This window comes from Vanellus vanellus (genome assembly GCF_965231255.1).
Source record: "Vanellus vanellus genome assembly, chromosome: Z".
Taxonomy (NCBI): domain Eukaryota; kingdom Metazoa; phylum Chordata; class Aves; order Charadriiformes; family Charadriidae; genus Vanellus; species Vanellus vanellus.
Window position 1 is genome coordinate 79,026,095 of NC_138908.1, and position 27,311 is coordinate 79,053,405.

A 27,311-nucleotide genomic window follows, 5' to 3' on the forward strand; every position below is an offset into this window, starting at 1 on the left:
GATGAGGTGACAGCGAAGTGGATTGAGAGTTGGCTGTGGGACAGAACTCAGAGGGTTGTGATCAGCGGCACAGAGTCTAGTTGGAGGCCTGTAACCAGTGGTGTCCCCCAGGGGTCAATACTTGGAACAATTTTGTTTAATATCTTCATTAATGACCTGGATGAGGGGACAGAGTGTATGCTCAGCAAGTTCACTGATGATACCAAACTGGGAGGGGTGGCTGACACCCCAGAGGGCCGTGCTGCCATCCAGTGTGACCTGGACAGTCTGGAGAGCTGGGTAGAGAAGAACCTAATGAGGTTCAACAAAAGCAAGTGCAAGGTCCTGCACCTGGGGAGGAAGAATGCTAGGCACCAGTATAGGTTAGGGGCAGACCTGCTGGGAAGTAGTTCTGAGGAGAAGGATCTGGGGTCCTAGTAGACAGTAAATTATCCATGAGCCAGCAATGTGCCCTTGTTGCCAAAAAGGCCAATGGAATCCTGGGCTGCATAGGGAAGAGTGTGGCCAGTAGGTGGAAGGAGGTCATTCTCCCCCTCTACTCTGCACTGGTGAGGCCACAACTGGAATACTGTGTCCAGTTTTGGGCTCCCCAGTTCAAGAGGGACAGGGAACTGCTGGAGCAAGTCCAGCGAAGGGCAACTAAGATGATTAAGGGCTTGGAGCATCTCCCTTATGAGGAAAGGCTGAGAGAGCTGGGACTCTTTAGCCTGGAGAAGAGAAGGCTGAGGGGAGACGTTATTAATGCTTACAAGTACCTAAAGGGTGGGTTGAAGGAGGATGGAGCCAAGCTCTTTCCAATGGTTCCCAGTAACAGGACGAGGGGTAATGGGCACAAGTTAGAACATAGGATGTTCCGTTCAAATACACGGAAAAACTTCTTTACGGTTCAGGTGACAGAGCACTGGCACAGGCTGCCCAGGGAGGCTGTGGAGTCCCCTTCTCTGGAGATTTTGAAGACGCGCCTGGATGCAGTCCTGAGTAATGTGCTCTGGGCAATCCTGCTTTAGCAGGGGAGTTGGACTAGATGATCTCTAGAGGTCCCTTCCAACTCTGAAACTCCGTGATTCCATGATTCCATTATAATGAATTAGGAGGATACCTAATGACTTGAAAATTTCTGCAGGAATGCTGATATAATGTTGTTTGCTATATAGTAGTGGAGGGCAGGGTATGTTGTAACAGATATTGCAGAAGCATAAGGTTAACTAACTAAAGAAAAAGACAAGAAAGGCATGAGGAGACTGCACCAGAGGTAGAAAATTCACTGCTTAGTTATTAATGAATGCAACTATAACGCTGAAGCTTACAAATGACTTTGACTTCTGCTCCACTTCTGAAGTGAGTGTGAACGTTTTGTGACCCTCCCTGCTCTCTGGGTAGCCTTCATGTGCCTTTCCTATGGCAACCGCTGTTCCTTCTTGTAGGCATCTCCTCAGTCATCAGTAATGGAAGAATTCTGCCTAGGAATAAGAGTAGCTTGGTACGGCTAAACAGATTCCCTTAAGAGTACAAATGTGTCTACTTGAGGGGTTTGCTGTTGAGCAAACAGATTGGTGGAAATGCAAAGTACAGTAGTTGATGTGTGGAACGTCTTTTTGGATGCCAAGTGTGTTTTTGCTGTTAGGCTGTGCACATGTCACTGAGAACAGCACTGAACTTCAGTAACAAAACTTAAGGCATATGTGTGGAAGTTGGGGAGCATGGTAAGGAGAAGAAGGTGACAGAAGGCATTTGGGAATTTTCCCTGGTCTTCTGAGATTAGTGGTTCTTAGGGGTATGAATGAGTGAGTGTCAGTGTGGGGAGTTCCTGCAAAATCACTTGGTTGCTGAAAATTTAAAGGTAGCTGTGAATGGTCTTTTTGGGTGCTAAGTACCTTTTTGCTGCTAATCTTAATTTACTTTCAGAGCAAATGGAAAAGGCACCATAACTGACAAAACAAAAATGTCTCTGTATATATGACTACAGGAAGAGTGTTTTGTTTTAAAGTGTGTCTTCTTTAGACAAGCTGTGGGAAAGTCAAAAATAGTCCCTGATCAAAAAAAAAAGAGCTATCTTTAAAAAGAGTAGGCTTTAAAATTGAGTTGTTTAGTTTTGTCAAAGTGGGAAGCACTTTCAACCTTGTGATGGAAGGCATCTTGATGCTTATTAGAGGAGGCTGCAGGTAGTTTTAAAGCAGAAGAGAGTGTCCTGGGAAGGAAGATGGAGGCAGCGGTAGGGGGAAGGAGAGCCAGACAAGGTGTGGGGCTGGAAGCAGTTGAGCTGTTGATTTGGCTTGTTAATCACAAATACTAGTTTTCAGTTGGTGCTTTTTTCACTTAATGTACGGTGCTGTTATCTTAGTTACAAAACAATAGTCCCAGTAATAAAAAAGTTATCATTGTGGAGTTACTAAAGGTGTGAATAAGGGTGATGTGTATGTATAGAAATCCATAAAGCCTGCAAGTGGGCTAGTGTTGGATGTCAGATAAGAGTATTCACAGAGGAAGAGCAGGATGGAAATTTGTCTCTTTATTCCTCATTACCCTGTCGCATTTCTTCTTTCATCTAGAAAGAAAGAAAACAAAATTAGCTCATACTAGCTACTTAGAAAATTAGTGTCTTTCGTCTCCAGTTACATTAAAAAAAACATAACTGGGTAACTACCTAGTGAAACAAAACTAGTTTTGCTTATCAAAATGTTTTCTGAAGACATCATGCAAATATAAACTCTGTGGAATTCTGAGTATTTACTATTTCCACTTTAAGCCAGTGCTGGGAAAGGATCAACATCAACATTTTCAATTAAAGAGAAATACATTATTGTTTTCCAAAATATAGTTACCCCCGTATGTGTTCTGAAAGTGCTCTAGAACCTCCTGTCCGGAATTGTTGCAGGTGCCAGAGGAATCACAGTAGCCTGAATGAAAGGTGTTTCTAGGTGCACCATCATGTAATCTTATAGAAAAGCTAGCTGGTTCTGTGGAGGTAAAATTTAGTGTTGTTGGTTGAAATAAATAAAAAAAACAAACAAACAAACAGTAAAGGGTAAGTCCTTAACAGTTCATAGCATTTAAGTGTAATTGTATTCCAAATAATTCAGCATCGGTTTTCCTGCATCTTATTTTTTGTAGAAGTAATGTACAGCTGAAAGGCAAAGGGAAAGGGACAGGTGGGAGGCAACAAAATGACCAATTCTCATCCAAAAGGGAGTAAACTTGAACAGCATGATTGGTATTTTCTTACAGGCATGCTGAGTGTTCAGTCTCTTACCTTTTTTGTAATGTACAAGGCAGTGGGAGATCCTGAATGACAAATCACAGCAGTTATTATAAATAAATTATGTTGGAGGTGGTCACTTTTCAAAGTGGGTTATGAAAATGGTATTGTGTTCTGGTAATTTACTGATACCTCTACTTTGATAGAGTTTCATAAATTTCACAGCAAAACTTCCTTCATTGTCTTGGTTATGAGAAGCCTTAAACGACTCTGAAACTGAAGAACAGCAAGAAAGAAAAAATAAGTTATAGCGTAACTGTCAAGGGGGAGGAAGAGAATTGTGTAGCTTGGAAGTTACAAGGTAGTTGTTGGGGTTTTTTTTGTTTTGTTTTTAAGGACTGCTGTAAAAGTCAGAAGGAACATTTATGGACACCTTCAGGTCATTCTAGAATGTGAATGTAATCCAGAAGGAAAAAATTAGTACGTAGGTTTGGGATAGGCCAAAATAAAATTAACTGGGGTCTAATATATATGGCTGATTATTCAAAAAAGGGGAAAAAAAAATAGTGTGACAGGAAGTGAAGAATTGGAAGAAAATATCTGAAGACTTACCAGAAACATGTGGTATACCCTTTATTGGCTTTATACCTTCCTAAAATGGAACTTGTTACAAAGGGAAAGAGGATAGAGTCACAGAGACATCTAGGATGAAGTTGCCATGACAAGGAGGCTTGAAAACACAAAGCATAAGTTTAGTGGAAAACAGAGAACTCTTAAGTTACAGTGCTTTGCAAGGATTGGGGGTAGAGTTTTGGAAAGAGTATATATGGAGTTGCAATAATTCCAAGGTGGATTTTGGACTAAAAGAAAATTGATACACTGGTGTCAAGATTGGAGTTGGAAGCCCCTCAAACAGGAGAAACGCGTTAGCAAAGTGGCTTTAAGGCAGAGAAGATCAGTGAAATAACAGAGGCTGGAAGGATTGAGTTGGTAAGGGAGAGTGTTAATACGCGGCAATGATAAACTTAGCAGCTTGGGTAAACTAATAAAAGGGTGAAGGGTTGTGCTCTGTATTTAAAAAGAGTAAATGCACAGAGCCATGGTCATAAGTAGGAGCAAGAGATAAATGTTTAAACTGAACATCAGGAAAATGTCCCAAGTATTAGTCCAAACAGGGTTCGTTTCCCAAAGGTGGTAGGGAATGCTCAAGAGTTGGGCTTGATTTTTCTGAGCTCTTTTTTGTTGGTTTTAGTAGACTCCGCGCTTTGTTGTTAGAATTCTGGCACCAACATGAGGTTTCCTATCTACAGAGGCAGGCCTTGTTTTGATTGATGGGAGATAAATATAAGCAGGGCAAATACCAGGATATATTTCTTTAAAGAAGAAATATCAGAGGAAGGGGTCCTGTGATGGTCAGGAGAAGGGAAAGAAAATCAGCTATTTCTCTAAAAACTGCTTTTCCTGCTTTCCAAAATTTCTGTGGAAATGTATGGATTAGAAATTTGAGGCATTGTAGTAATTTTGCTGTGCTGGGATATGATTATTAGTTATTTTTTGAGTACCTTGATATTTTGCAGCATGTAGAAACCTCCTGGTTAGGGGCTGTTTGGTAAAATGTGAGCATGAGATGTTTCGGGCAGCTCTATGTTGCTCCACAGAGCCAACACAGAGTGGATGCTACCTTGCTCAGGACCTGCCAAATAATTTTGGATTCCGAGGTATAACCCCCCCCCTCTTCTCTTCACCATATGTATATCTTCATGGTAGGCCTGTTTGCCTCACTGGATTAGTGCCATTCAACCCTCCTCTGCCCAGAAGACACTGCTTTGCAAAGGTGTACAAAAGAATGCGTTAATGTAGTGAAGGCATTAGTACGAACTGGTTTTGATGCTGTCTTCAGGGGACTTGTTTCTGGATGAATGTATCTGGGTTAAGTAAAAGGAGATGACTAAAGCAGTAGTTCTTTTGCTTTTGTACTTGATCAAAGGTGATGGTAGCAGGAACTTCACTGCCGGTGTTTTCTTCGCTCATGGTTATGTAGTTTAAAGCTCCAGTTGTTGCTGGGATAACCTTCCCTATGCTTACACTGTTGGGCAAGGTCTTCAGTCCATTTAGTGCTTTTGCATGTCTGTGCCTGCTGTTTCCTATGGAAGGGATCAGGTTTTTGCAGCCATAGGGTCATTTCCTGCAGTTTTCCCATCGCTGGATTTTGCGGATTATGTGCCGTGCTCCAGTGTTCACCAGATAAACTCTGCCACCAGTTATGGGAAGAAGTGTTTTGCTGCTACAGTGGAATTTTATTGACTCTTCTGCTGCCATTATATGAATCATATATGTTTTAAATAAAATTACTCTAGCAGGAAAAGGGATTTGGGTTGTTCTGCCCTGAGAAGAGACTTAACAGGTTGGAAAGGAGCCTCCAGAGGCATATCTTGGGTCTTGAATTTGAGTATGTTGAAAGTAGGATTATGGATGTCAGAGCAGGTGTTGTGGTTTTGTTTTGTTCAGGTTCTGTGTGAATTTGTGCATGTAACTGAGAGATCCCATGGGAGGGCTGACTGACCTCTCACTATCATTGGGGACAAGGGAGGAAATTCTTCAAATGTTTCAGATTAATCACTGGTTACAGACATGTGTTTGTACAAATTATGTCTGGTTACCATACTGGCCAAGAAATTCCTGAAATTAGAAATTAAAGGGGAAAGAAAAACCCTCAGAAAAACTTAAATCTGCAGACCAATTTTCTAGAGCTTCCCATGTTTCCAACCATCATCTCCACTTTTTGTTCCACTAACAATGAAAACAGGTTTGCTTATAAATCAGAAGAGTTGAAATACGACATTGTGCTTTTAGCTTGTAACTTGTTTGTTGTAACTTAGCTTGTTTCTTTCTTTCCTTAAATTACAATAGGAGCATGGAAAAACTCAATAGAAGAATGGACAGCAGAAGACTGGAATGAAGATGTAAGTGTACCCTGCTGGATAGACTGATTGCTTATTTACTCTTTTCAGAGTTTCTCTGTTGTCTTCAAAAACTAAGTGTTTGAAGTAATACTTTGCTGTATGCACATGCAATGATATTTCTTTCTGTGATTCTTGCTGCAATTCCTGTTTAAAAACATACATTTATATTTAGATAAGCTTATTTTTTTAAATAAAAATGAATAAAGAAATATTAATTTATTTTGCTGGGTGGACAATAAATAGATAATAAAATGTTAAGTCTTAACCCAAATTAAGTATTTGTGAATTATAGTTCTCCACTACTCAATGCTGATGGGTGTTAACAGCATGCTATTGTGTAGAGCTTTAAAGCCATATTGTTACGATTTTTATGTAATGAAGTGCTGAAGTTTATTACCAGCTTTAGACTCCTCATTCGATGCTTTTTGTTTAAAGTCTGCGTAATTGTCCCACTTAGTCCACTTCATAATATTAAACAAAGGAGATAGTATGCTGAAGTTAGCACTTAAGTGCCTCATTCTTGTTTCATCCTGATGTGTTGTGTAAAGTACTACAACAGTTCTGGTTCTTGTTCTCTATCAGGCAAGGGATATCTTCATGTCTGCAAAGTATTTGGCATTTGTGATCATCATGTGTGAAAATCGCGTTTGTGATTTTAAGGTTGTTAAGGTATTGTGGCATTGTAGTAGAGCTTAAGCAGTTCAGAAAACAGACTAGGTAACAAGAAATAGGGAAAGGAAAAATTAGATTTTAGGATTTTTTTCATCTTTTATGGGAATATCCATTATTTCAAATTTATTTTCAGAAGAGTAAGGGATTGTCTTGAAGTCATCCCTTTTGTCCCCTCCCGTAGGAGGGGGACATGTCAGTGTTATCCCTAGAAATGGGTGAATATATTGTATAACAGATATGAAAACTGTCCTTACCTAATGAGAGGGGTGTGTCTTTCAAGAAAATAAAAGAAAGTGTAAAATTCCTAGGTTTTCGGTAACAGTTACTGCTATCAAAAGCTGGCATCATTTTTTAAACCTGTCCTCTGTTTCTGCAGTGTATGCTAGAGGTGGACAGTGGACTAAGGATACTTAAAATTTCTGGCCTTGTTTCACACCCCTGTTTGATTCTGGTACAATATGGCATATGTAGTACAGGAGGGGTGTTGAGCCAATGCTGTCTAGGGATAGAATTTATTTTAGTTAATTATTAAACCTGAATAATTTGCACATGAATCTTGAAAGACCAGCAGATGAAATTTCTAGCTTGTTGTTAGTTTTTATTAATTTTGGAGTGCTGGAAAAATCCCTGTAACCTAGGAGAAAGTTGTTCATGTGCTGATGTTCAGAAAGAACGAATGAAATGGCGAACTGCAGACAAATTAGCCCAAAACATCCTTGCTGGAAAAATAAAAGAAAAATTGAGTCGTCTGATTTAAAAAAGAATAGAAGTGTAAGAATACAGCTTGTGCCATGTCGTGTAGTTTTATGGAAAAAAGGCTTACTTCAAATAAACCTGATCTTAGTAAATTACTAATATAGAAGATATAGTGAAGATAGAGTATGTTCTTATAAGAGATTTGATCTCCGTCTTTTGTTCTAAGAATAATGACATGCTATCACAAAATACATTAAAATCTGCATTGCAAATTTTGGCAAATAAATGTTTTGTGGGAAGACCCTTACTGAATGTGGGCATTTCTAGGAGGGCTGTAAAGGAATCCAGTCCCAGGCCAGGTGCCATCTAGTGTCTTCATCAATGATTTGGAAGTAAAAATAAAATCTCTGCTGAATAAAATGTGTGAGAAATTAAAAAAATACTGGAATGGCAATTAAAAGTAAGCCAGTCTTGCAGTGAAATCTAGACCTCTGCTAGGCTTGACCTGCTCAAATGACAAATGCTTTAATAGAGCCAAATGCCCATTTGCTTTATAGGAATAGAGACACACCTCCAAAACAACAGGCTGTTTTCTGTAAAGCAGCAACTGAAAATTTTCAGGGTTGTAGTGGATGATGAAGAAACAACAGCTCAGCATGAAAGGGCTGATGCAGTGGCAAAAAAGCGCTGTTGTAGTCTTTTTGCCTGTAGGCACTTTTCCCTCTCTCTTATTCATTCTTGATTTATATTTCTGTATGTGGACTCTCCTGAACTTGATTCTGAAGTACTGCATCCAATTATTCATTGCTTTTACAAAACAAAAGTTGTGGGAAATAGCTGAAAATTACTTACTGATAAAAGAGGTGCTTGAGAGTGAGATTTTTAGTTTATTGAATCTGAAAAGGTTGCTTTATTAGCATATAATGGGCTCTGGTTTTAGTCTAACAGAAAAATGAACATGTAGCTGGAAATGGAGCCAGGCATTTAAATGTCTAATAAACAAACAGCTCTAGTAGGATGACTAATAACTGAAACAATGAAGGAAGCTGATGTATTTACTGTCTACCGATAAAGACCAGATGTTTTTTGTTTAAATGTGGTGTTAGCTAGTCAGATACAAGTTAGGAGCAGGTGAGTGAAATTTAGTGTTGTTTGACCTGAGAAGGATTAGATTTTTGAGATCTAATAGTCCTGTCTGGTATTTATCTTTAGTAGTGAGTATTAAGCAAGTATTGTAGGTTGTCAACATGCTCTTAAATAGAGTCAAAACTAGTTGCAGTGTAAATAGGAGGTTGTATTTTGTTAAAGGGAACTTCAGGACATAGACAATGACGGACCAGACTATGTTGAAGTACTGTGGATAGCTCTGGGTTTTCCTCATACAATTGTGATAGTATTCTACTGGCTAAAGAAAATAAAGTTTATCTAAAAAAAAAAAAACTATCAGAAGGGGAGAAATAGTATACATAAAAATTGCTGGAAAGTGGATGAAGGCAAACATTTTCTGTACAATATTGGTAGTTTTAGTTTCCATTTGAAACAGCATCAACACTTTAAAAAAAAAAAAAGGAAAGAAATGTATTTTAGTGGGAGTGTTTCCTTTATCAGGAAGCAGATTGAGAACTTGTTTTAATTTCTTTAACCTCAGTACATCATGTCATAACAGTAATAAGGTTTTGTTATTTCTGATTTGTTGCTGGAGTATGTTTTCCTGTTATCCTCACCAACTGACCATATGAACTGGTAGCTAGTTGTTAAATGTATGGTCTGTTTGGTGGTTGGAGAATGATTTTTATCATAGGAACAGGAGCTGAAAAGCACAGGCATTTCACTGCAGATGGAAGGAATGCCCTTGTGAGGCCAATGTTTGCAAATAGTTCACAACCATTCATTTAGTTCTGGAAAATGCCAGAGCATCCGTAGAAGTTTTGCGACTGTAATGTATGGTAAGCATAAATAACTTTGTTAGGAGATGGTACTTCTTCTAAGATAAATACTAGGTACATCTGTGTAATAAAACTTCAGCTGCTGCATGAAGTATGTGTTTTGATAAATGCCGTAATCCCAGCAGATTTATGAATTAGGTGCTTGATTGGAACTTATGGTGGTGATTTTGCCACAGGATATAGTGTAAACTTCAATGTTGCCAACCAAGTTTGTAGCTGGAGACTTGTTTTGCATGTTGCCTCCCTTGAAGAGAAGATTTCCTCTCTCATGTGATGCGTCAGGCATGCTTTTGCATTGTCACAAACATCCTCAGGCTCCTCAATTTACTTAGTTGTAAGGATTCATCAGTTTTTTGGCCACAGTTAGTCTTATCCAGGGTTATGTGAGCATAAGAAACTATTGACATTGCAAAGAATTAAATATTTAACCAGGGGATTGCAGACTATAGGCTGCTGCTTGTGCTGTTAGCTGACCTCCTCGTGTATAATGCACGAGTCATAACACTGCAAAAACTACAGTACATGTAGTTCTAAAATAACATGTACCGTGGGGAGAGGGCTGAACAATAGAGAAACAGCCTTCTTAATTGCAGATATGCTTGAACTGAATCTTCTTTCTTTGTTTTGGTCAGTACATAGAGTTGTGGGCTGGCAGCATTATGCACAGGACAGAGTTTCAGAAAGATGAGGTTAAAATATGTTGTATTGACAGCAAGGGAAGGGAAGGAAGTGGAGGGAGGAACTGTGGTAGTACTCATTTTTTCGCGACAGTGTGTTGCACATAAGTGGGAGCCAGGAGACTACATGAAACATTTGAACTTTGCCGCTGAGTGGCAAGTGATTGCTCCCAGTCAGCCCTCTGCGTCCTGCTTAAATTGTTTAATGAGAATCCCAATCAGATGACCGTGTTCAGGGATATATGTGGTTTCAGTTAGAGCTGCTGGTGGGATGGCGGATGAAATTGGCTCATGTCCATGGTGTCCTTTAAAATGGGCTGCTAGCAATGTATGCAGTTAAAAATGCATACTTACCTGGAATAGCTGTATTCAAATGTCCCATTCTAAAGGGATTCTTTGTATTTGAATAGGTCAGTTGTTCTTTAGTCTGAATACAAAGCTACACCAAAGTAGTTAAGGGTGATTTTGTGCAAATTTAATTTAAAATATAACCATTATGTGTGCATATCTTTATTTTGTTAAACCTAACCTGTACTGGCTTAAGACCTATTCCCGTTTACAAGTATTTCTTTCAATAGAAATAAATTAGCCCTAGGAAGTTGTAGCTGTTTAAGTACTATTTTCTAAAAAAGAAAAGCTATTAAAAAAAGCTAAAAGAAAACGGTACAACCAACCCCCTACAAACCAAAATTACTCCCTTTCTTCCCAAAACCCCAACCAATCAGCTCCCCTTCCCTAGTTACCTGTGCAAGTATCTATCTTTATTGTAACACCATGGTGAAAGCAGTACAGTTTTCTGCTGTGGATGGTCTAACTGGTTAGACTAGCATAAGCAATTACATAGTTCTCCCTTTATTATTGTTTTTGAACTTGGGCTCGCAGAGCAATCAGTTTAAGATGTTATTGCCACCCCCAGCAGAAATGCCAAGAAGAGACCACAAATGCTAGTTCACTGTACAGACCTGAGTGCAAACCTGCCTCCAGTGGTGATGTGAGCTGAAATGTAAAATACAGGGATATATGAAATGAGTGGGAAGGGTGCAATGAGTTAGACTTCTGCAACAAGTTATCAGAGCTGCTCTGATGATACACCAGCTGTCACTTAATTACTTTCTACTGGTATATTTTTCAGTTAAACTGTTGCTCAAACAGCTGTAGTTACATTGGTGTACCATTGTATGTGTTCACTAGATCAAATTTCCTAACACTTTTAATTAAATTGGTACTTGATTCTATGGAGAAGACTTTGCTGAAGTTTAACTACGTGTTTTTGTCTTTTTAAGCAGAGCTGCTTGTAATGTTAGTTTGACTTTTGTCTTGAAAGTGCATGACCAAGGTGGAATTTTTGCAGATGTTGCAGCAGTGAAGTAGTGTGTGTATAGTTAAATACTTTCTCCCCGACCTGCTCTTTTTCAGCTTTCTGAAACAAAAGTCTTCACCGCTTCCTCTGTTCCAGCTGAGAATCATGTGACTCCTGGGCAAAGGTAAGCTGTTCTTCCACATTTTCCCTATACCTTAAAAACTTTCTGCTTGGTGAAGCAATGTTAGCTTGCGCATATAAAATGTTGAGTAAAACACAGGGCAGCCTTGGTCAGAGATCGGTCAAGCTAATTTCAAAATTGTGAAAGCCTTGCTTGCAAATCATTGGTTTTGTGGGTTCCTGTGTTGCTTATTATTGATTACGGAAGTGGAGCCAAACTTGCCAAATCCACAAGCATAATACTGAGAAGACCCTGTGTGAGCCAACACAGGCAGGGCTCAGGAACAATAACAAAACCACAGATGAAAGGCAAAGAACAAATTCAATCTCAATACCTTGCGGACTGGGGGATCTATGAAGCAGCACCCGGGCACAGGCATGCAAGTAGGGGCTGCAGGCACCGTGGAGTGGGAGAGTCCTCATTAGTGAGACTTCTTGTTTTAGCAAGAGAGTGAAAGAACGAGATTCCAGACTTGCTGTTATCACCTGTTTTTCAAGGGTTCAAGCAGGCGTGTTCTTTCACTGTGCTTTGATCTTTTTCACTGTGCTTTGATCTTCAACGGTGGGGCTGGAATTTCAAGCATGTTTGATAAGGTGGCCCTGAGTCCATCACAGGCCTACATTATCTAAGTGTGGATGGGCTACTTGTCAAGCATGTAAGACTAAACAACAATTAGTGTGATAGATAGTTTTCAAGCACCCTATGTGTGAGTCACTTGAGTGTATTTACTGTCCTCCTGGCAGATCTTCTGTTACTTTCACACAGACCCTGTCTTCTGCACAAAGACTGCTTATAGGCAGGAACAAAAGTAGCTGGGAAGAAAGTTTTCTGCTGTTGAAAAGGAACCTCTGGCTTTGTTGTCTAGAAAATGGGAAGCCTGCCCCTGTAGATTTAGAAAATGTTCAGACCATAGTGCTTTGACAAATGTGTTAACAGAAAAGCATTGGCAAGAAGGTGAATTTCCTGGTCAGCATCACAACTACGTGCCTTAACTGAAGATAAAGAGTTCAGGTAGAGAACCAAAAATATGGCAGTTGCTATCTTCCTTTGCTTCCCTTTGTCTTCACCAAAATGCCTGGCTGATGAGATTGTGGAATCAGTTGCCTGCATAAGCCTCAGGTCCCACGAGAGAGGGTTAATGTTGGGTGATGAAGACTTTGGTAGTTGGATAGCATGAGATCTGAAAACTACGTGGGCTAATAGTCGCAAAAATCTTGATACAGCTGTAGTGCTGTACTCCAGACTGCAGCAGAATTTTCCTTATAACAGGGATGTGATCTGAAGGAGGCATGGTGTCAGTTGATCTACAATTTATGTTCCTTTGCTTCTCGAAGGTGATATGCCCTCATGTTCATATTGTTCTAATGCAAATTTCTTCCAGTGGATGTCCCTCAAATTGGTAGAAAATATTTCAGTTCATCAACTCAAATTCTAGTGTTTTGGTGTTGGGGCTTTTGTGTGTGTTCTCCCCCTTTTTTTTCCCTCCCTCCCTTTTTTTTTCCCTCCCTCCCTTTTTTTTTCTCCCTCCCCTTTTTTTTCTCCCTCCCCCTTTTTTCCTCCTCCATTCCTCCTCCTTTCCTTTCCTCACCTTAAGAAAGGTTTGGGCATTAAGAAATCTATGCTAATGAAAGTGCTGGAAGCAGCCCAAGCCTGCAGTACATCCAGGATAAAATTAAGTCAGAATTTTCGGAGTATATTTCTTTTATTGTCTGAATGCTTTGCTTTGCCTTACATAAACTTGTGTTAAATATGTGGCAGGGGCTAGTAAGCCATGCTAAACATGTTGTAGAGGTTAGTAAGCCATGCTAAGTATCAGAAAATTCATGTTTCTCATCCTTCTCAGATAAGTGTGCTGGAGGAATTTTGGATATGTGCCTACTATCTGAGAAAATTAGCTTTTATTTCTGCTGCTCTTGACTTCCATGTCATCACATATTCACTCAACCACTGCATGTGTAACTTTATCTTTACAGTCCTCATACCCACCCTATACAGAGGTAGGACTTTGATCCCTTGCTGTTTTTAAAGTGATAGCGTCATATACAGGAAATGTGGATTATTAATATATATAATGGGCTTGCAGGCAGAATCCACTTAAAAATAATGTATCTTTCATGGCTTGATCACTTGGTTATATTAATCAATCATGTATGTTATTTATCTGATACATGATGTTCTAAATGTGGTAATGTTGGAAAATAGTACAAAGATAGCTTGCATTCTAACTGTAGTGGAAGGTTTCAGCTAGCAGAATATTAGTGTCTGGCAAAACCCTCTATTCTACTTCTTTTTGTATGGCAGACAGGCAATATTTGGAAAGACTGATAATCAGCAATAATTCTGTTGCTGGTACGGCGGCTTTATTATTGTTATTACTTTCTTCAGTTTCAGCGCAGCCTAATCATCATGTTTATTCCAGCCAAACTTTGCTTTTTATTACAGCATTGATTTAGTAACGCTGCTTCAAAAGCCTGTGAGTGCTAACCAAGAGGCAGAAGGCAACTCATTTGAGGCTTCCCAGCAGCAGACTTTTGGCCAAGCCCTAGTCTTCACAAATTCTCAGCACAGCACCCAGATGGCATCGGGAACTGGCAGCTCCAGTGCTGTAAACTCTTATTCTCCTCAAAGTCTGGTAAAATTATCTTATGCTTTCTAAATATTGTTCATGAGTAAATATTTCAGGTTAAACAACTTTTCCAGTGCTGGTCATTTAATGAGATATTTCAGTATTTGTAAAATTCAGGTTGCAAATGTTGAAGGAATGGTATTAAGAATAATAATACACACGCGTGAGCGCACACACACACAAAGATTACTTTCTCTGGTTTTACTAAGTAATTGTTTCTTGTTTCTTGTATTAATTTTTGAGTAGAGAGCAGATGCATTTACTGCGTGCTGATTTAGGATGAAATAATTTGTTTATAGTGAAGAGTTCTATGCCAGAAAACTATGACGTGTTATTTCCAAGCATACATATGACTTCTTTTTATGGAAACCTGGCTATTTCTGAGTCAATTGTGAGAGCTTGAAGTTGGGCTCTTAATTTATTCTCTGAAAATTAGTTCAACTGTTAGTAAATATATGCTATTTTTGAGATGCATGGATTCAAGTAAGTCATTACGATTGCAGTCACAGTGGTGGAAGTTGTATTGGTGATAATCAAAGAGGATCTGGCCATATGCTACAGCTGCTGAATTTTTTATTGGTCATTTGTTAGTAATCTAGGGCTGAAGAGGTTTTAGTTGCTCCCAAGTAGCAGCTGTAGGCACTGACTCCAAGGCTATGTTCAAATTATTTATTAAATACTGAACTCTACTCTTTCCCCTCTCCTTTTTTTTCTTTTGGTAGTCTGCAGTTCTTTGTTCTGGCTTTGGAGAACTCGGATCCTCTAAATTGGCCAACTCTGCTGGATCCCAAGTCTTGGACCAGTTGAAATCTCCAGGATTGAGTCAGTTTACCTCTCAACAAAACAACAGCAGCTCTACCACCACTACCACAACTACAACATCATCCTGGGATCTGAAACCGCCCATTACTCAGTCCTCAGTTCTTAGTCAGTTTGGTAAGTAGCTTTTTCTCTCTTTCCCATAAGATTTCTTAATGCCAATGATAGTTTAAAATGGCCTTAATGAAAGACTTTTTCTAAAAAGTGTAATTCTAATAATGAGTTTGTTTACAACTTTTTAAGAGTTACTTGCTGGTAATAGACATTACGAGTATATCACAAACTAAGTTTTGATAGTATTAAGCCTACCCATAAATGTCCTTGCATCTTCAGGAGTTGTTGAGCCTTCATATAAAGACATCTTTGATTTAATGGGATTGAGTATTTCAGTGGAACTTTCATATGACTTTGTTACTGAACAAATCCTGGAAAATACTTACTTTCATTGTGGCTGTAATGCTTTTAGCTGAGTATAAGATTGTACCATAATTTTTCTTTGTTTCCCCAAATTTTTCTCTTCTAGTCTTTAGATGAATTTTGAATGAGTACTGTATAACTACTTTTAATGTGCATTACATGTCAATGTTCTTTCCCTAGTGTGCTGAGAATGATGCAGGTTACCCATTTTGTCTATTTGTAATTGTATCAGTTTTTCATATAATTAAGTGAAGTTAGTAGAAACAGTGAAAAGGGCACAAACTTGTTTTTTGCAGTGTAGTTCCTGGCAGTATTCTCACTGTGAAGGGTCACAGCTCTCATACCTATCTCGTGTATGTCTATATGTTTCCAGATAGATAAGCAACCAGTTTGGTAGCAGTTACAATCTTTTACATGTAGCAATTCTGAAAAAATGTTTATGTACGTTGCTTTCTAATGCACTTTACCAACCGAATAAAAAAACCTTAACATTGCAAATGCCATGGATCTCTTATGGTTGTTGACCAGTGCTATGAGCTACTGCATGGCTTTCAGCATCTGAAAAATATCAAAGGGGAAGACTTGGAAAAAAACTGTCAGTGTCCAGTGTTGCTTGACTTTTGGCCAGATTGAGATGGTCGATGACTTCCTATTTGTGTTGAAAGTTGTCTTATTTGTAGGGGCAGGAAATCCTAACGCACAATTACCTCTAAATTGCAACTCCAGACCCTTTGGAAGTAATCGGCACAGTTAATTACAGTGAAACTTGCAGTCTTTGATTAAAATAATTCATAAGATTGAGGACTATTGTGTGACTGTAGTATTATTGTGTGACTGTAGTATTATTGTGTGACTGTAGTATTATTGTGTGACTGTAGTATTATTGTGTGACTGTAGTATTATTGTGTGACTGTAGTATTATTGTGTGACTGTAGTATTATTGTGTGACTGTAGTATTATTGTGTGACTGTAGTATTATTGTGTGACTGTAGTATTATTGTGTGACTGTAGTATTATTGTGTGACTGTACTGATAAGTTTGTTTACATATTTTTGAATAAAGTTAAATAATACTTATTTATATTTATAGAATATCAAATGTTGGCCTTATTGCAGTGGTAATGTTCAATGTGAAACTTGTGACGTCTGAAAGAGATTTGCACATGCTATAACATCATAGCTGTCGAGTATGGCAGGTCACCCAGATTCTTCCATAAAGAATATAAGTGTGAAGAACAGGGTTTAATGTTTTAATTTTGATATTTGTTTTTCCCAACGCTGACCAGACTTTAAATCCCAGCCTGAACCATCCCCAGTTCTAAGCCAGCTGACTCAGCGGCAGCAACAACAAACACAGGCAGTTCCTGTTCCTCCTCCTGGGCTGGAGTCCTTCTCCTCCCAGGTAAAACTCCGCGAGCCATCGCCAGTAGACACCTCTACAGCTGTCAGTAAAATGTTACAGCTCCCCACTATATCTATGGATAACCAGACAGTGACGGCCCATCAGACCCATCAGAAACATATAAAACCACCAAAACGGAGGATAACTCCAGCATCCAAGGTGGGTAATTGAGTGGTGGCTTGTCCTTAGGAAATGTAAAAACACACAAAAGCTTCTATCAGGAATAGTGTGGCCAGCAGGACTAGGGAAGTGATCGTCCCCCTGCAGTCAGGACTGGTGAGGCCCCACCTCGCGTTGGAGCATGTCCAGAGAAGGGCAACGAAGCTGGTGAGGGGTCTGCAGCACAAGTCTTATGAGGAGCGGCTGAGGGAACTGGGGTTATTTAGCCTGAAGAAAAGGAGGCTGAGGGAGACCTTATCACTCTCTACAACTACCTGAAAGGAGGTTGTAGTGAGGTGGGGGTCATTCTCTTCTCCCAAGTAACAAGCAATAGGACAAGAGGAAATGGCCTCAAGTTACACCAGGGCAGGCTTACATTGGATATTAGGAAAAATTTCTTCACTGAAAAGGCTGTTAAGCATTGGAACAGGCTGCCCAGGGAAGTGGTTGAGTCACCATCCTTGGAGGTGTTTAAAAGGTGTGTAGATGTGGTGCTTAGGGACATGTTTTAGTGGCGGACTTTGGAGTGTTAAGTTTACATTTGGACTCAATGATCTTAAGGGTCTTTTCCAACCTAAATGCTTCTATGATTCTATTCTATATATAAATTGCTAGGGGGAAGGAGAGCAAAGACCATGATAGATTTCTTGTTTATAAAGCAGTAAATTCTAAGATAGATAGATTTTAGGTCTGAAGTACAGTGATGTTGTCTTTTTCCAAGCACATATGATTGCTCTGTGTGGAAAGTGACTGTTGCTGAGTATTTTGGATTGACTTAGTAGCCACAAGATCAATGTTTCTGAAGGGGGATGGACACGGATGACACTTTGATATTGTAGAATAGTGTGGCTTACTCTTTCAGCTCCTGATCAGGGCACAGAATCAATGAATTAATTTCAAGTTACGAGAACATAGTTAATCTATGTGATGTATATGGGGGGGTTGTCACAGGTCTAGTTAGCTGCAAAGGCTGAGGGAGTAACTGAAGAGGCTTGTAGTTAAGGGAGGGGTGGGTGTCAGTTACTGGTATCTTTTATATGGATAGTGCATGCAAAGGAATTATGGCTTTTTTTCTCCTCCTTCAAGATTCCCGCCTCTGCAGTGGAGATGCCTGGATCAGCAGATATGACAGGGTTAAATGTTCAGTTTGGAGCTCTGGAGTTTGGATCAGAGCCTGCACTCCCAGAGTTTGGATCAACTTCCAGCAGTGAGAATACCAGCCAGGCGACCAACAATAGCTTGTACTCAAAATCTGTAAAGTATGTGTGAGTGCATTCTTACATGTCATGTTTAGGGGGTCAGGTTTGTGCCAAAAACATCAAGGCACAGTTACCATGTAATGGGAGGGGGAAATATGATGACTTGTAAGGCTTTCTGTGGATGGCATCTTAAAGGAGAAATTACTCTTCTCACAACAATCAAAATCCCCCTGGATGGGACGATATGAAGCTGGAGATGACATGAATTTAACTAATTTTATAATAAGCTACCCTGTATAAATTGCTTCCCCATGTTTAATTGTCCTAACTTTCAAATTTGTTTGAGGGTTTTTTCCTCACAACCCAAATTTTTCTGCTTTTGATCCAGGAGAGATGACCCTTGTACCATATATGTGTGTCAGTAGATTGGCAACAGAGTATAGATCTGATGCTCCTGTAGGATGAGAAAAGAAACCAGGCTTTCAGTATGCAGAAGCTCTTACTGAAATGCTAAAATAGCCAATGATAAATACCAACATACCATTTTTTTTTTCTTCCTTATTCATTCAAAAATTGGCTTGGGTAAAAAACTTCCTGAAGTTAATTCATAAATGCTAGTAAAAATGAACTTTCACGTTCATTTCTAGTTCTATAAATGATTTAAGATGTTTAGAAAGTAAAACACTACGCACGTTTTAAAGTATTTTTTCCACTTTGCATAGTTAATTCTGTTAGATTGCTGCTGTAGTGTTAGAATTCTATTGTAAAAAGAGTCTGGGTATTTCTCATCATATAGCAGACTTTATGGATCTAGTTTAAAAAAGGAAGATAATGAATTTATCCTTTGAGAAGGTGGAAGTAACATGACTGAAAAGTGTTTGTGTGTTAACTCTTGTTTGGGTTGGGCCGCCAGGAGAAAGGTGCATGGTGCTTAGAGCAGCTGATGGTTTTGAAGCAGTAATTACTGTGTACCAAAGCAAAATTATATTTTTTTTTCATGATTAGATTTTCTAGTATAAATAATTTAGATTTGACTGTGTGTTTAAGGTAGTTCTAGATAATTATATGGGAGCTGATATTTTCATGAAGGTGTTTGAGATGTCATTTATAAATGATGATAAATATTTTTTACTTTTTCCAGTGATCCTTTGAATACCTCTTTGCCAATATCCAATACAGTACAGGAGTCCACCTACACAACCTCTGCCATCACCTCTTCCAGTCTGACCTGCTCATCCCAGAGCACTAGCCCAGTAACAACAACTTCCTCCTATGACCAGTCTTCTGTGCATAGTAGGATAGCGTACCAAAGCTCCATGGCTCCATCTGAATCAACCCCTGTTGCAGTTACGGTGAGTGAATTTCAGAAACAAGACCTTGAAAAAGGTGAAATATTTTTATCCGTTTTAGGCTTTTATTACCCTGCTATGTTAATACGTTCAACCAAGCCAAGTGGTATTTTTTTATTCCCAAGCCCACCCTGTTGTTTGTTTTTGCTTTTCCTATTGTGTAGTCATTTTTGGCCATACTGTATTTGGAATATAAGAGCCTCTGATTTTATGGGTTTTGACATCTTAAATTGCTGTTTGGCCTTTTTTCTTAGTAACACTTCACATTCTACTTGAGTTTCCTTCCCTGAAGCTTAGCTTTTAAAAAAGGAACTATCTCTGTATGTAAATACTAGTCATGGTATTTTGCCATAACTTGACAGTTTCTATCCAAAGGTATATTATTTATTAAATTTATATGGCACCTAGCAAATGGATCCCAAACTGTTTGTGTCCCCTTCAGCATTACTCTTTTGTTGGATTTGAACACCAGTGGGAATGAGTTTCAAGTTTTATTTTAAAAAGCATAGGGAGAGGTCTAATCTAGGACAGAGAGGATCTCTTTTCAGAGATTCAAAAGCACCTGCTCTCTTTGTATATGGAATGTAGGTTTGTTTTAAGATAACTTAATTTATTAAATGCTTAAGGAACTTGTGAGAGTTTATAAGTTTATTTACTTCTGGCCTTTGTTATGCAATGGCTCAGTCACACTTGTCTTCTGCACTAGCTCGTATGTACTGGTGAGGATCAAGCGTAGACTATCCACTTCTGTACTCCAGCGTTATCCAAAAAACAACTGGTCCTTCTCAAGTCTTATCTTTCAATGGAAAAAAATTGGCGTCTCTGTGTAACTTGGATAGTTAAAATTGTGAGTTGCATTAGATCAAAAGCACAACCATTTCCTATATGTTAATGAAATTCTTTCTTTCATATTGGTGTGAACCTGAAGTTTATGTTCTATACAGTACATGGGAAGGTCTGCTGCTGATGGGTGTAGTATGGGTAGTGTATGGGATTCTGTATGTTCAGGACACCTTGCACTTGAGACAACTATTATGTGGTTTTGTTAAGGGCAGTAAAAAGTTAATTTTCTGCCTTTTGTCTTTCAATTTAGAATTAATATAGATTTTTGCATGAAGCATGTTTTATGTGTGATTCAGTCTGAAAATTTTAATATACCTCTAAGATGATTTATTCATTCATTTCTCCTCTGTTTACAGAATGGGCACAGTGGTGTTAGAACACAGGCAACTCTTGACAGTAAGTTTACAAAGCTTGGTTATGCACAGGACTTTTTCTTGCTTGCTTCTTGCTGTGTGTGCAACTGTAGCAGTGATATCTGTTTAAGGTTTTGTATTGTTCTCCGTGACTAGTTTTTGGCTGATACATGTGAGTTTGTTTTGTACTTGCATAGGATACACTGCTTGCTTCTTGACTAAAACTGACATATGAAACCAGCCCTATTAAATCTACAAACTTAAGCAGTCTTAAAATTAGAGAAGCTGCTTTGCTGCTGCTTTTCCTTTTGAATTTACCTGCAAAAATTATTTATTATAAATTTAAAAAAAAAATGTAAAATTTCTTAGCAGTTCTTCCGGTGCTCAATTGGGAAGCTGAGAGTAGCATTTAGCTGTAATGAAACAAAGTCACAGTCTTTGAATGTGCCTCTCACTGGGTATAGTGCTACTTGTGCCCTGTTAGGAGCCCGTGGGGAATAGGGATGACTAACATGCTCCCTCTGCCGGGTAGCTTGCTGCCTTTTAGTGGAGTAACTAACGCAATACTGGCTCCGATACAGGCGTTACTTTTATCTTCATCTTGGCCTGTTTCTAATGTGGTATTTTACTTGTAGGACCCCTACAACTTTCTTCCTGGAGTTAAAATAATTGAAGTATAGTACTCAGTCGTCTTAACTTTCTGTGCTGCTCTGTGGATGTTTTCATGAGCAGCAGTGTGAATAAACATCTTTTGAAATCCCAACACTTCAATTTTAGGTCTATCTTCCTCTTAAACATCTCTTCAGGTCAGTCATTAGTGGGGCAGCCTTTTTTTTTTTTTTTTTTTTTTGTTAGTACTTCTGAGTTGAAAGAAGTTGAGTAGTCAGACCTGTAAACAGTGTTTTGCTAGTGCCAAGTTCAGTTTAAATGAGCAGGAGTGCATATGCCCAAAGAGTTACCACTTAAAAGATTGTTATGTATAAAGACAAATTTTCAAGTGGAAAAATTTCTTACTCTTTTGTACAAAATTAATAAATAATTCAGTAAAGGACTTGTCTTTTTGCTATGGAAAGCAAAGATCTGAGTATTCCTAGTATTTTTGTAATTATTCTATAAAGGCTTTATTAGTCCCTTTTACTATGACAGTTCTCTCTTGAGAATGGTTTTGTTTTTTTGTATCTCAAGCACGTAAACTGGAATCAGTCTTCTTCCACATATCTATTTCATGCATCCAAACTATTTTGAATTTTTCTCTAAACTTTTGAAAGTGCTGACCTTTTCCCTTCTGTATGCGCTGATAATAGTATTAATTGTTCATCTCTCATCTCTTATTTTTGCTGCTGTTGTCCTTTAATATCCAGATCTTGTGGTTCCTAAACCCTTAGTTCAAAGTGTGACTGGTGTGTAATAATTCTTTCTACCCTACTTGTCTCCCGGCTTTCTTTGTCTTGCACACTGTGTTCAGGCATCTTGTCTTAATGAAGATGGTGATTCTGTCCCTTGTATTGAGGACATCTACTTTTGCTTCAAGAAGGGAACCCTGCTCTAAATGTATTGACAGTTGTAAATGTTACTTACTTATTTATGTGTATCTTGCCAGGATAGTATCTTGCCAGGAAGTATCAGGTCATGTAGTTGCAGCCTTCATAACAATGTTTCTGTTTATCACTTGAATGTCCTTCTCTGTTGTTAGTTACTGTCACGCCTGTTGCCATGGCCAAGACCTCTTGATTTCTGTTTGCATAGCACCCAAACCAGCAACCTGACTTAGGTCACTTAGTGAGGAAACCAAACCAGTAATGTGAACAACCTGTGATGCGTAACTTCCAAGCATATATCTGACTTTTGTTTGGTGACCATTGTAAAACTGTCTTCACATGCATTGCAAGTTAGTGATGATCCACTGGGTAGTGGTCTCTGGTGTGGTATGGAAGCATGGCCTAGCAGAAGGCAGGGCTCAACTCTTTCTGGGTTTTATTGGTGGTTGAGTGCCTCTAGTTCCTTATATTATCTTCGCAGAAAAAAAGGTAAGTGTAGAAACAGCTGGGAATTATGTTGGGCAGTAGAGTTGCTCAGTCTCTTATTACAGTGTAGTGATCCTATGGAAAAGCACTTTTTTGGTAAGCAAGTTTTATTCTGTGTAGCCTAAAAAGTGATATTAATGCTAAACACTTTTTGCTATCTAGGTCAAATAAAGTCACTATTTGACAGCTCTTTAGCCATTAAAAATGCTTAAGCTGTGCTTAGTTTTGGCCCTTTATTGTAGCTTCTTTTATTCTATTGCATTACACATTTGACTGAGTACTCCAAACTGTTAAGTTGTATGTGCCCTTGTACTCCAGTGATCTAAGTCTTGATCATTGAAGGAATTGCATAGGTTTGAATGAAGAAGCAGAGCTGTATGTAAAAGGAGGTTTGTACAGTGCCTTGAAAAGTGCACGACTTTTGTTTGCAGAACCAAATGCAAGGAATTTTAAAATGAGGATTAACTTGTGAGCAAACACTAGTAATCCAGATAGAGGAAGGTTAAGTGCGGAAGACTGTTAGTTTACTACAGGTGTATCAGTGAAAATTATAAATCTATTGTAGATGAAGAACTTAAAGGGAAAAAATGATAGTTCTGTTGCTGTTTGAATTTTCCTTAATACCCAGATTGCTTGATACCAATACACTTGTTCTTAATGGTCAGGTTTTTCTAAATCAAGGGGAGAATACTACTGCATTCCTGAATCCAGGCTGGGACGTCCTGGAATTTGAATTTGAATGTCTCTTTTTAACTTGTTGCAGCTACTTCATCAGTTCCAGCGCCTAAGACAGAGCCTTCTCCTTCACTACCTTCTGCTGGTTCTCTGCCTAGTGTGGTATCCACCACTGCTTCGCTTCTGCCTTCAGCATCGCAGCACGTGGCAACATTGCCCAGCTTGCCTCAGTCCAGTGATTTGGCCAGCAACTCACTTTCCCAGTTAAGCAGGTACAGTAGGACTTGTGATAAACTGAAAGGGGTTCAATTTTGGGGAAACAGCAAAAGTAAGGGTGATTGCGTATGGGGGCTGTTAGACACCAGGGTTCCCTTTTCTGACATTAGCTAGAATTAGGAGAGAGGTTCAGTAGAGAACAGGATGTTTCTGGCCACAGAGTATGAGCTGTAGGCTACCTCTTAATGATAGAGCAGCTGCTGCCCTCTGGTTTTTGTGGTATATAAACAACTTTGTGTTTCAAGGGTCTTTTGCTTCAATCATGCCAGCCAGGTAAATTTATTCCCCCAGTTTGTTTTTCCTACTTTGTCCACAGTGCCTGCTGTTTGTTTAATGTCATATGTTTGAAATCATTCCTCAACATTTACTTCCAGGCTAATTTTGAAATACTGTAGTTTCATTTGTTTGTATTTCTTAAAATTAAACCCCAGAAATAATTCCATGGGGAAAGTGTGTGTTTTTTCTTTTTCTAAGACATTCTTTAAGACACTTTGAAATATTAGATTGGTGTTCTTGGAAGTGCATTCAGCACAGCTTAGCTCATTTGCACTATGTCTTATTTTCTCAGTGCCTGTTACTTGAGCTTCATCCTCAGGCAGGTGACATCTATACTGGTTGAATTACATTTTTAATGCTCCCCTTTGTGCTGTATTTGTTGATGTAAGAAACTAATTCAATGGGATGTCAGGATTTTTTCCTGTTTCATAGCTAGGACATGGTTTGTTCCCTTTTAATACGCTAGTGTTTTCTGTTGAATAAAATGGTAAATATGGTAGTGGTAAATGTGGTAATGGTAAATATATCAAATAACAAGAGTTACTCCATTCACGTTAGAAACATAGTCTCCCCATATCTGTTTCTTTAAAAGCTGCATACATTGGTATAAATTTTAGTTGGAGGGTTGATGCTGTTGGACAGATACCAAGTGCCATGAAAAGATGATGACTGAATTCCAATCATGTTTGTCTGGGTTGTGCTGGCAGCTCTTGTCTGCATCTCTACTATAGGTCAGATGGTGAATTAAGGCTTATTAAAAGAGCCAGGGGTGGGTGAGGGAGTAGTTTAAAACTATATGTTGGGCTGAACTTTTTCTTTCCTTGCTGCCTGAAGTGGTGTCATTGTAATTCCTGCAGATGGGGTACAGTTTTAAAGAATCAAAGTAAAATTAATCTACGAAACTGTCAAGATTTATTCTGGCCTCACACCTTGAAGAGCTGCCAGAAGTATTTACCTTTAAATTAGGGCATATAATTTAGCCTGCAACTTTGTAATTAAAACTACTGTATTTTCTTGTGGCTATTTCCGTAGAGAACACTAAAGTATTTGTTGTGGTTAGGATCTCTCTTGCTTCTGATTTCACATGAGGAGGGGCTTTTTGAGCACCAAACCATACACATTTATGGTTGTGTAACACAAACTTGTTTTGTTTCCCTTTGATCAGTCTTCATTCTGTTTGTTCCATACTGTACTGTAAGTTACCTTCTTGACCTGGAATGTAAAGTATAACTTCTGTCAGTGTAAATGTTTAAGAATCAGTTTCAGTTACCTTTCAGGGAGATGTTGAAAGATCTTTGGATAATCAATCAATGTTGGTGCTGCTGTTACTGCCAAAAGTCCAAAGGCCTAGTCAGTTAGGGAAAAAAGGTGGTGCTAAAACAGAGTTTTCCTAAAACTAAGCTATCTGCAGATGTTTTTCAGCAGGGGATTCTTTATTCTCATATTTTACAGTATGAAACTGAACTGATAGTTCTGATTCATCTTTTCAAAGAAGAAATGGCTTTTGGTGGGATGTAGTGGTATGAACCAGCCTTGATTAAATTGCCAGATTCTGTAGTAGTATGGCTGATTTTGGGACTTTCACAGATGCTTTTCATTTGCTGGGGTTTTTGAGCCTTGTCTTTTGAGAGTGTGTTGGGGCTTTTGGCAGAGTTATGAGGCAAATACCCTGCAGTTCTAATTGGTTGAACTAATGTTATGCAGGTTAAATGCGAGAAATACCATAGTGAGTCAAACCAAAGCACTGCCTCACCTAATTCATACCTGTGCACTGTGGCAGGTAGCAGCAGTTGCTCAGGGGAGAAATGAGATACAATCCATGTGCTGTGTGAACCTTCTTCTGGTTTTGAACATTACGTGTCTTGGAGTGATTGCTGCATAAGTCCTGAAGCAGCTATTGTTTTTCTAAAAATACAGTAAATTGATAAATACAAATGAGTGGTGTTTTAAATGTTTCTTCTTAGTAATAGTTGTCTCTGTGCTTCAATTTTTTTCATTAAAATGTAGTAGGATATTAGTTAAAGGAATAAATGCCTGTAAGGGTGTGTATATATATACGCGCGCGTGTGTGTATATATACACACCCCTACAGACAATTTTTTCTTTAATACCCTACTCTGTGTGTTTGTATGTGTAGACGCACACATACAATTTTTATTCTTTAATTAATATGCTGTTGTCTACTCTGTGTGTGTATGTATGTGTGTATATATACATACATATTAAAAATAGCTCTAGGAAAAAAACTTATTAATTCTTTACAATTTCTTTCTAGTTCCCTTTCCAATCACCAGAGCAGTCTCTCCCCTGCCTCAGTGTTGTCTTCAAGCACATCACATGCAGTAAGTCCTATTTGCATTTCAAGAGATGTTTGGCATATAGTCAGTTTATGCGATGATTAAGACCCTCTCTTAAAATTCATTGTGTCCCAGTACACTAAGAACTAAAACAAGAGCTTTATCACGGAGGAGAAGGACGGCCAGCCCTCTAGTGGTAAAAAAGAGTCTTTACCACTTGTGATTTGTACTAGATTGGGAGTAGCTATTAAGGAGACTTGCCCATCACACAACTACAGAGGAAATGGAATGCAGAGGATGGAATAAAGAAAGAATTTCTTGTAACAAATGTATTAAAAAAAAAAATAATGTAGAAGTGGCTGTCTGAAACTGCTCCAAAATGGGGACTGTTAGCAGTCTCCACTGGAGAGGGTAGCTGGCAAAAGGCAGGTGATGGAATGATACATCTCATGACAAATGTCTCATGACACATAATTTTAGAGTTTACCATGTGGCTTTGTTGTTAAATGTGTATTTAATGCATTTCAAATAACAAAGCGAATGACAGTGCTGTAGATGAGGTTGCACAGATGAAAGTCAGAGACACACTGCCGTGTTCTGTGATAGGGTACTTCTGTACATTCCCAGCTGGCATGTGCAGATAGGTTACTGCTTTTCTTTATGCCTGTATTTTGATTTTTTTTTATGCCCCATGCCTACTGAATATGTAAATTAAAAATTTGCATGTATCCAAATGTCCTTATTTTCTGTTGTCAGAGTTGTTTTGGCTTCTGTTTGTTGATTACACTGTTTTGCAAGGGTGATCAGCTTACAGCTAAGGCACTGTATTGTGCTGGATTCAAACCAGGAACTCTTTTTCCTCATATGTTCCTGTAATATATCAGATCTACGTTTCGGTTTACCACATTGATTCTGTTGTAGAGCACTGCAGTTTTAATCTTTTAAATTCCACAACTGCATTGAGGA

The 27,311-nt window shown here is 38.7% G+C and overlaps 1 protein-coding gene across 1 annotated transcript in view; it reads left to right on the plus strand.

The window, feature by feature from the left end:
* UBAP2 (ubiquitin associated protein 2) overlaps positions 1–27,311 on the plus strand; it is a 187,333-nt gene that overhangs the window by 48,714 nt on the left and 111,308 nt on the right. Inside the window, exons 9-18 of the mRNA XM_082497959.1 lie at positions 6,107–6,159; positions 11,567–11,634; positions 14,074–14,263; positions 14,980–15,193; positions 16,779–17,053; positions 18,140–18,312; positions 19,394–19,604; positions 20,801–20,840; positions 23,585–23,768; positions 26,324–26,390. Coding sequence (XP_082354085.1) covers positions 6,107–6,159; positions 11,567–11,634; positions 14,074–14,263; positions 14,980–15,193; positions 16,779–17,053; positions 18,140–18,312; positions 19,394–19,604; positions 20,801–20,840; positions 23,585–23,768; positions 26,324–26,390 — 1,475 coding nt within the window. The remainder of the gene's footprint in view (positions 1–6,106; positions 6,160–11,566; positions 11,635–14,073; positions 14,264–14,979; positions 15,194–16,778; positions 17,054–18,139; positions 18,313–19,393; positions 19,605–20,800; positions 20,841–23,584; positions 23,769–26,323; positions 26,391–27,311) is intronic.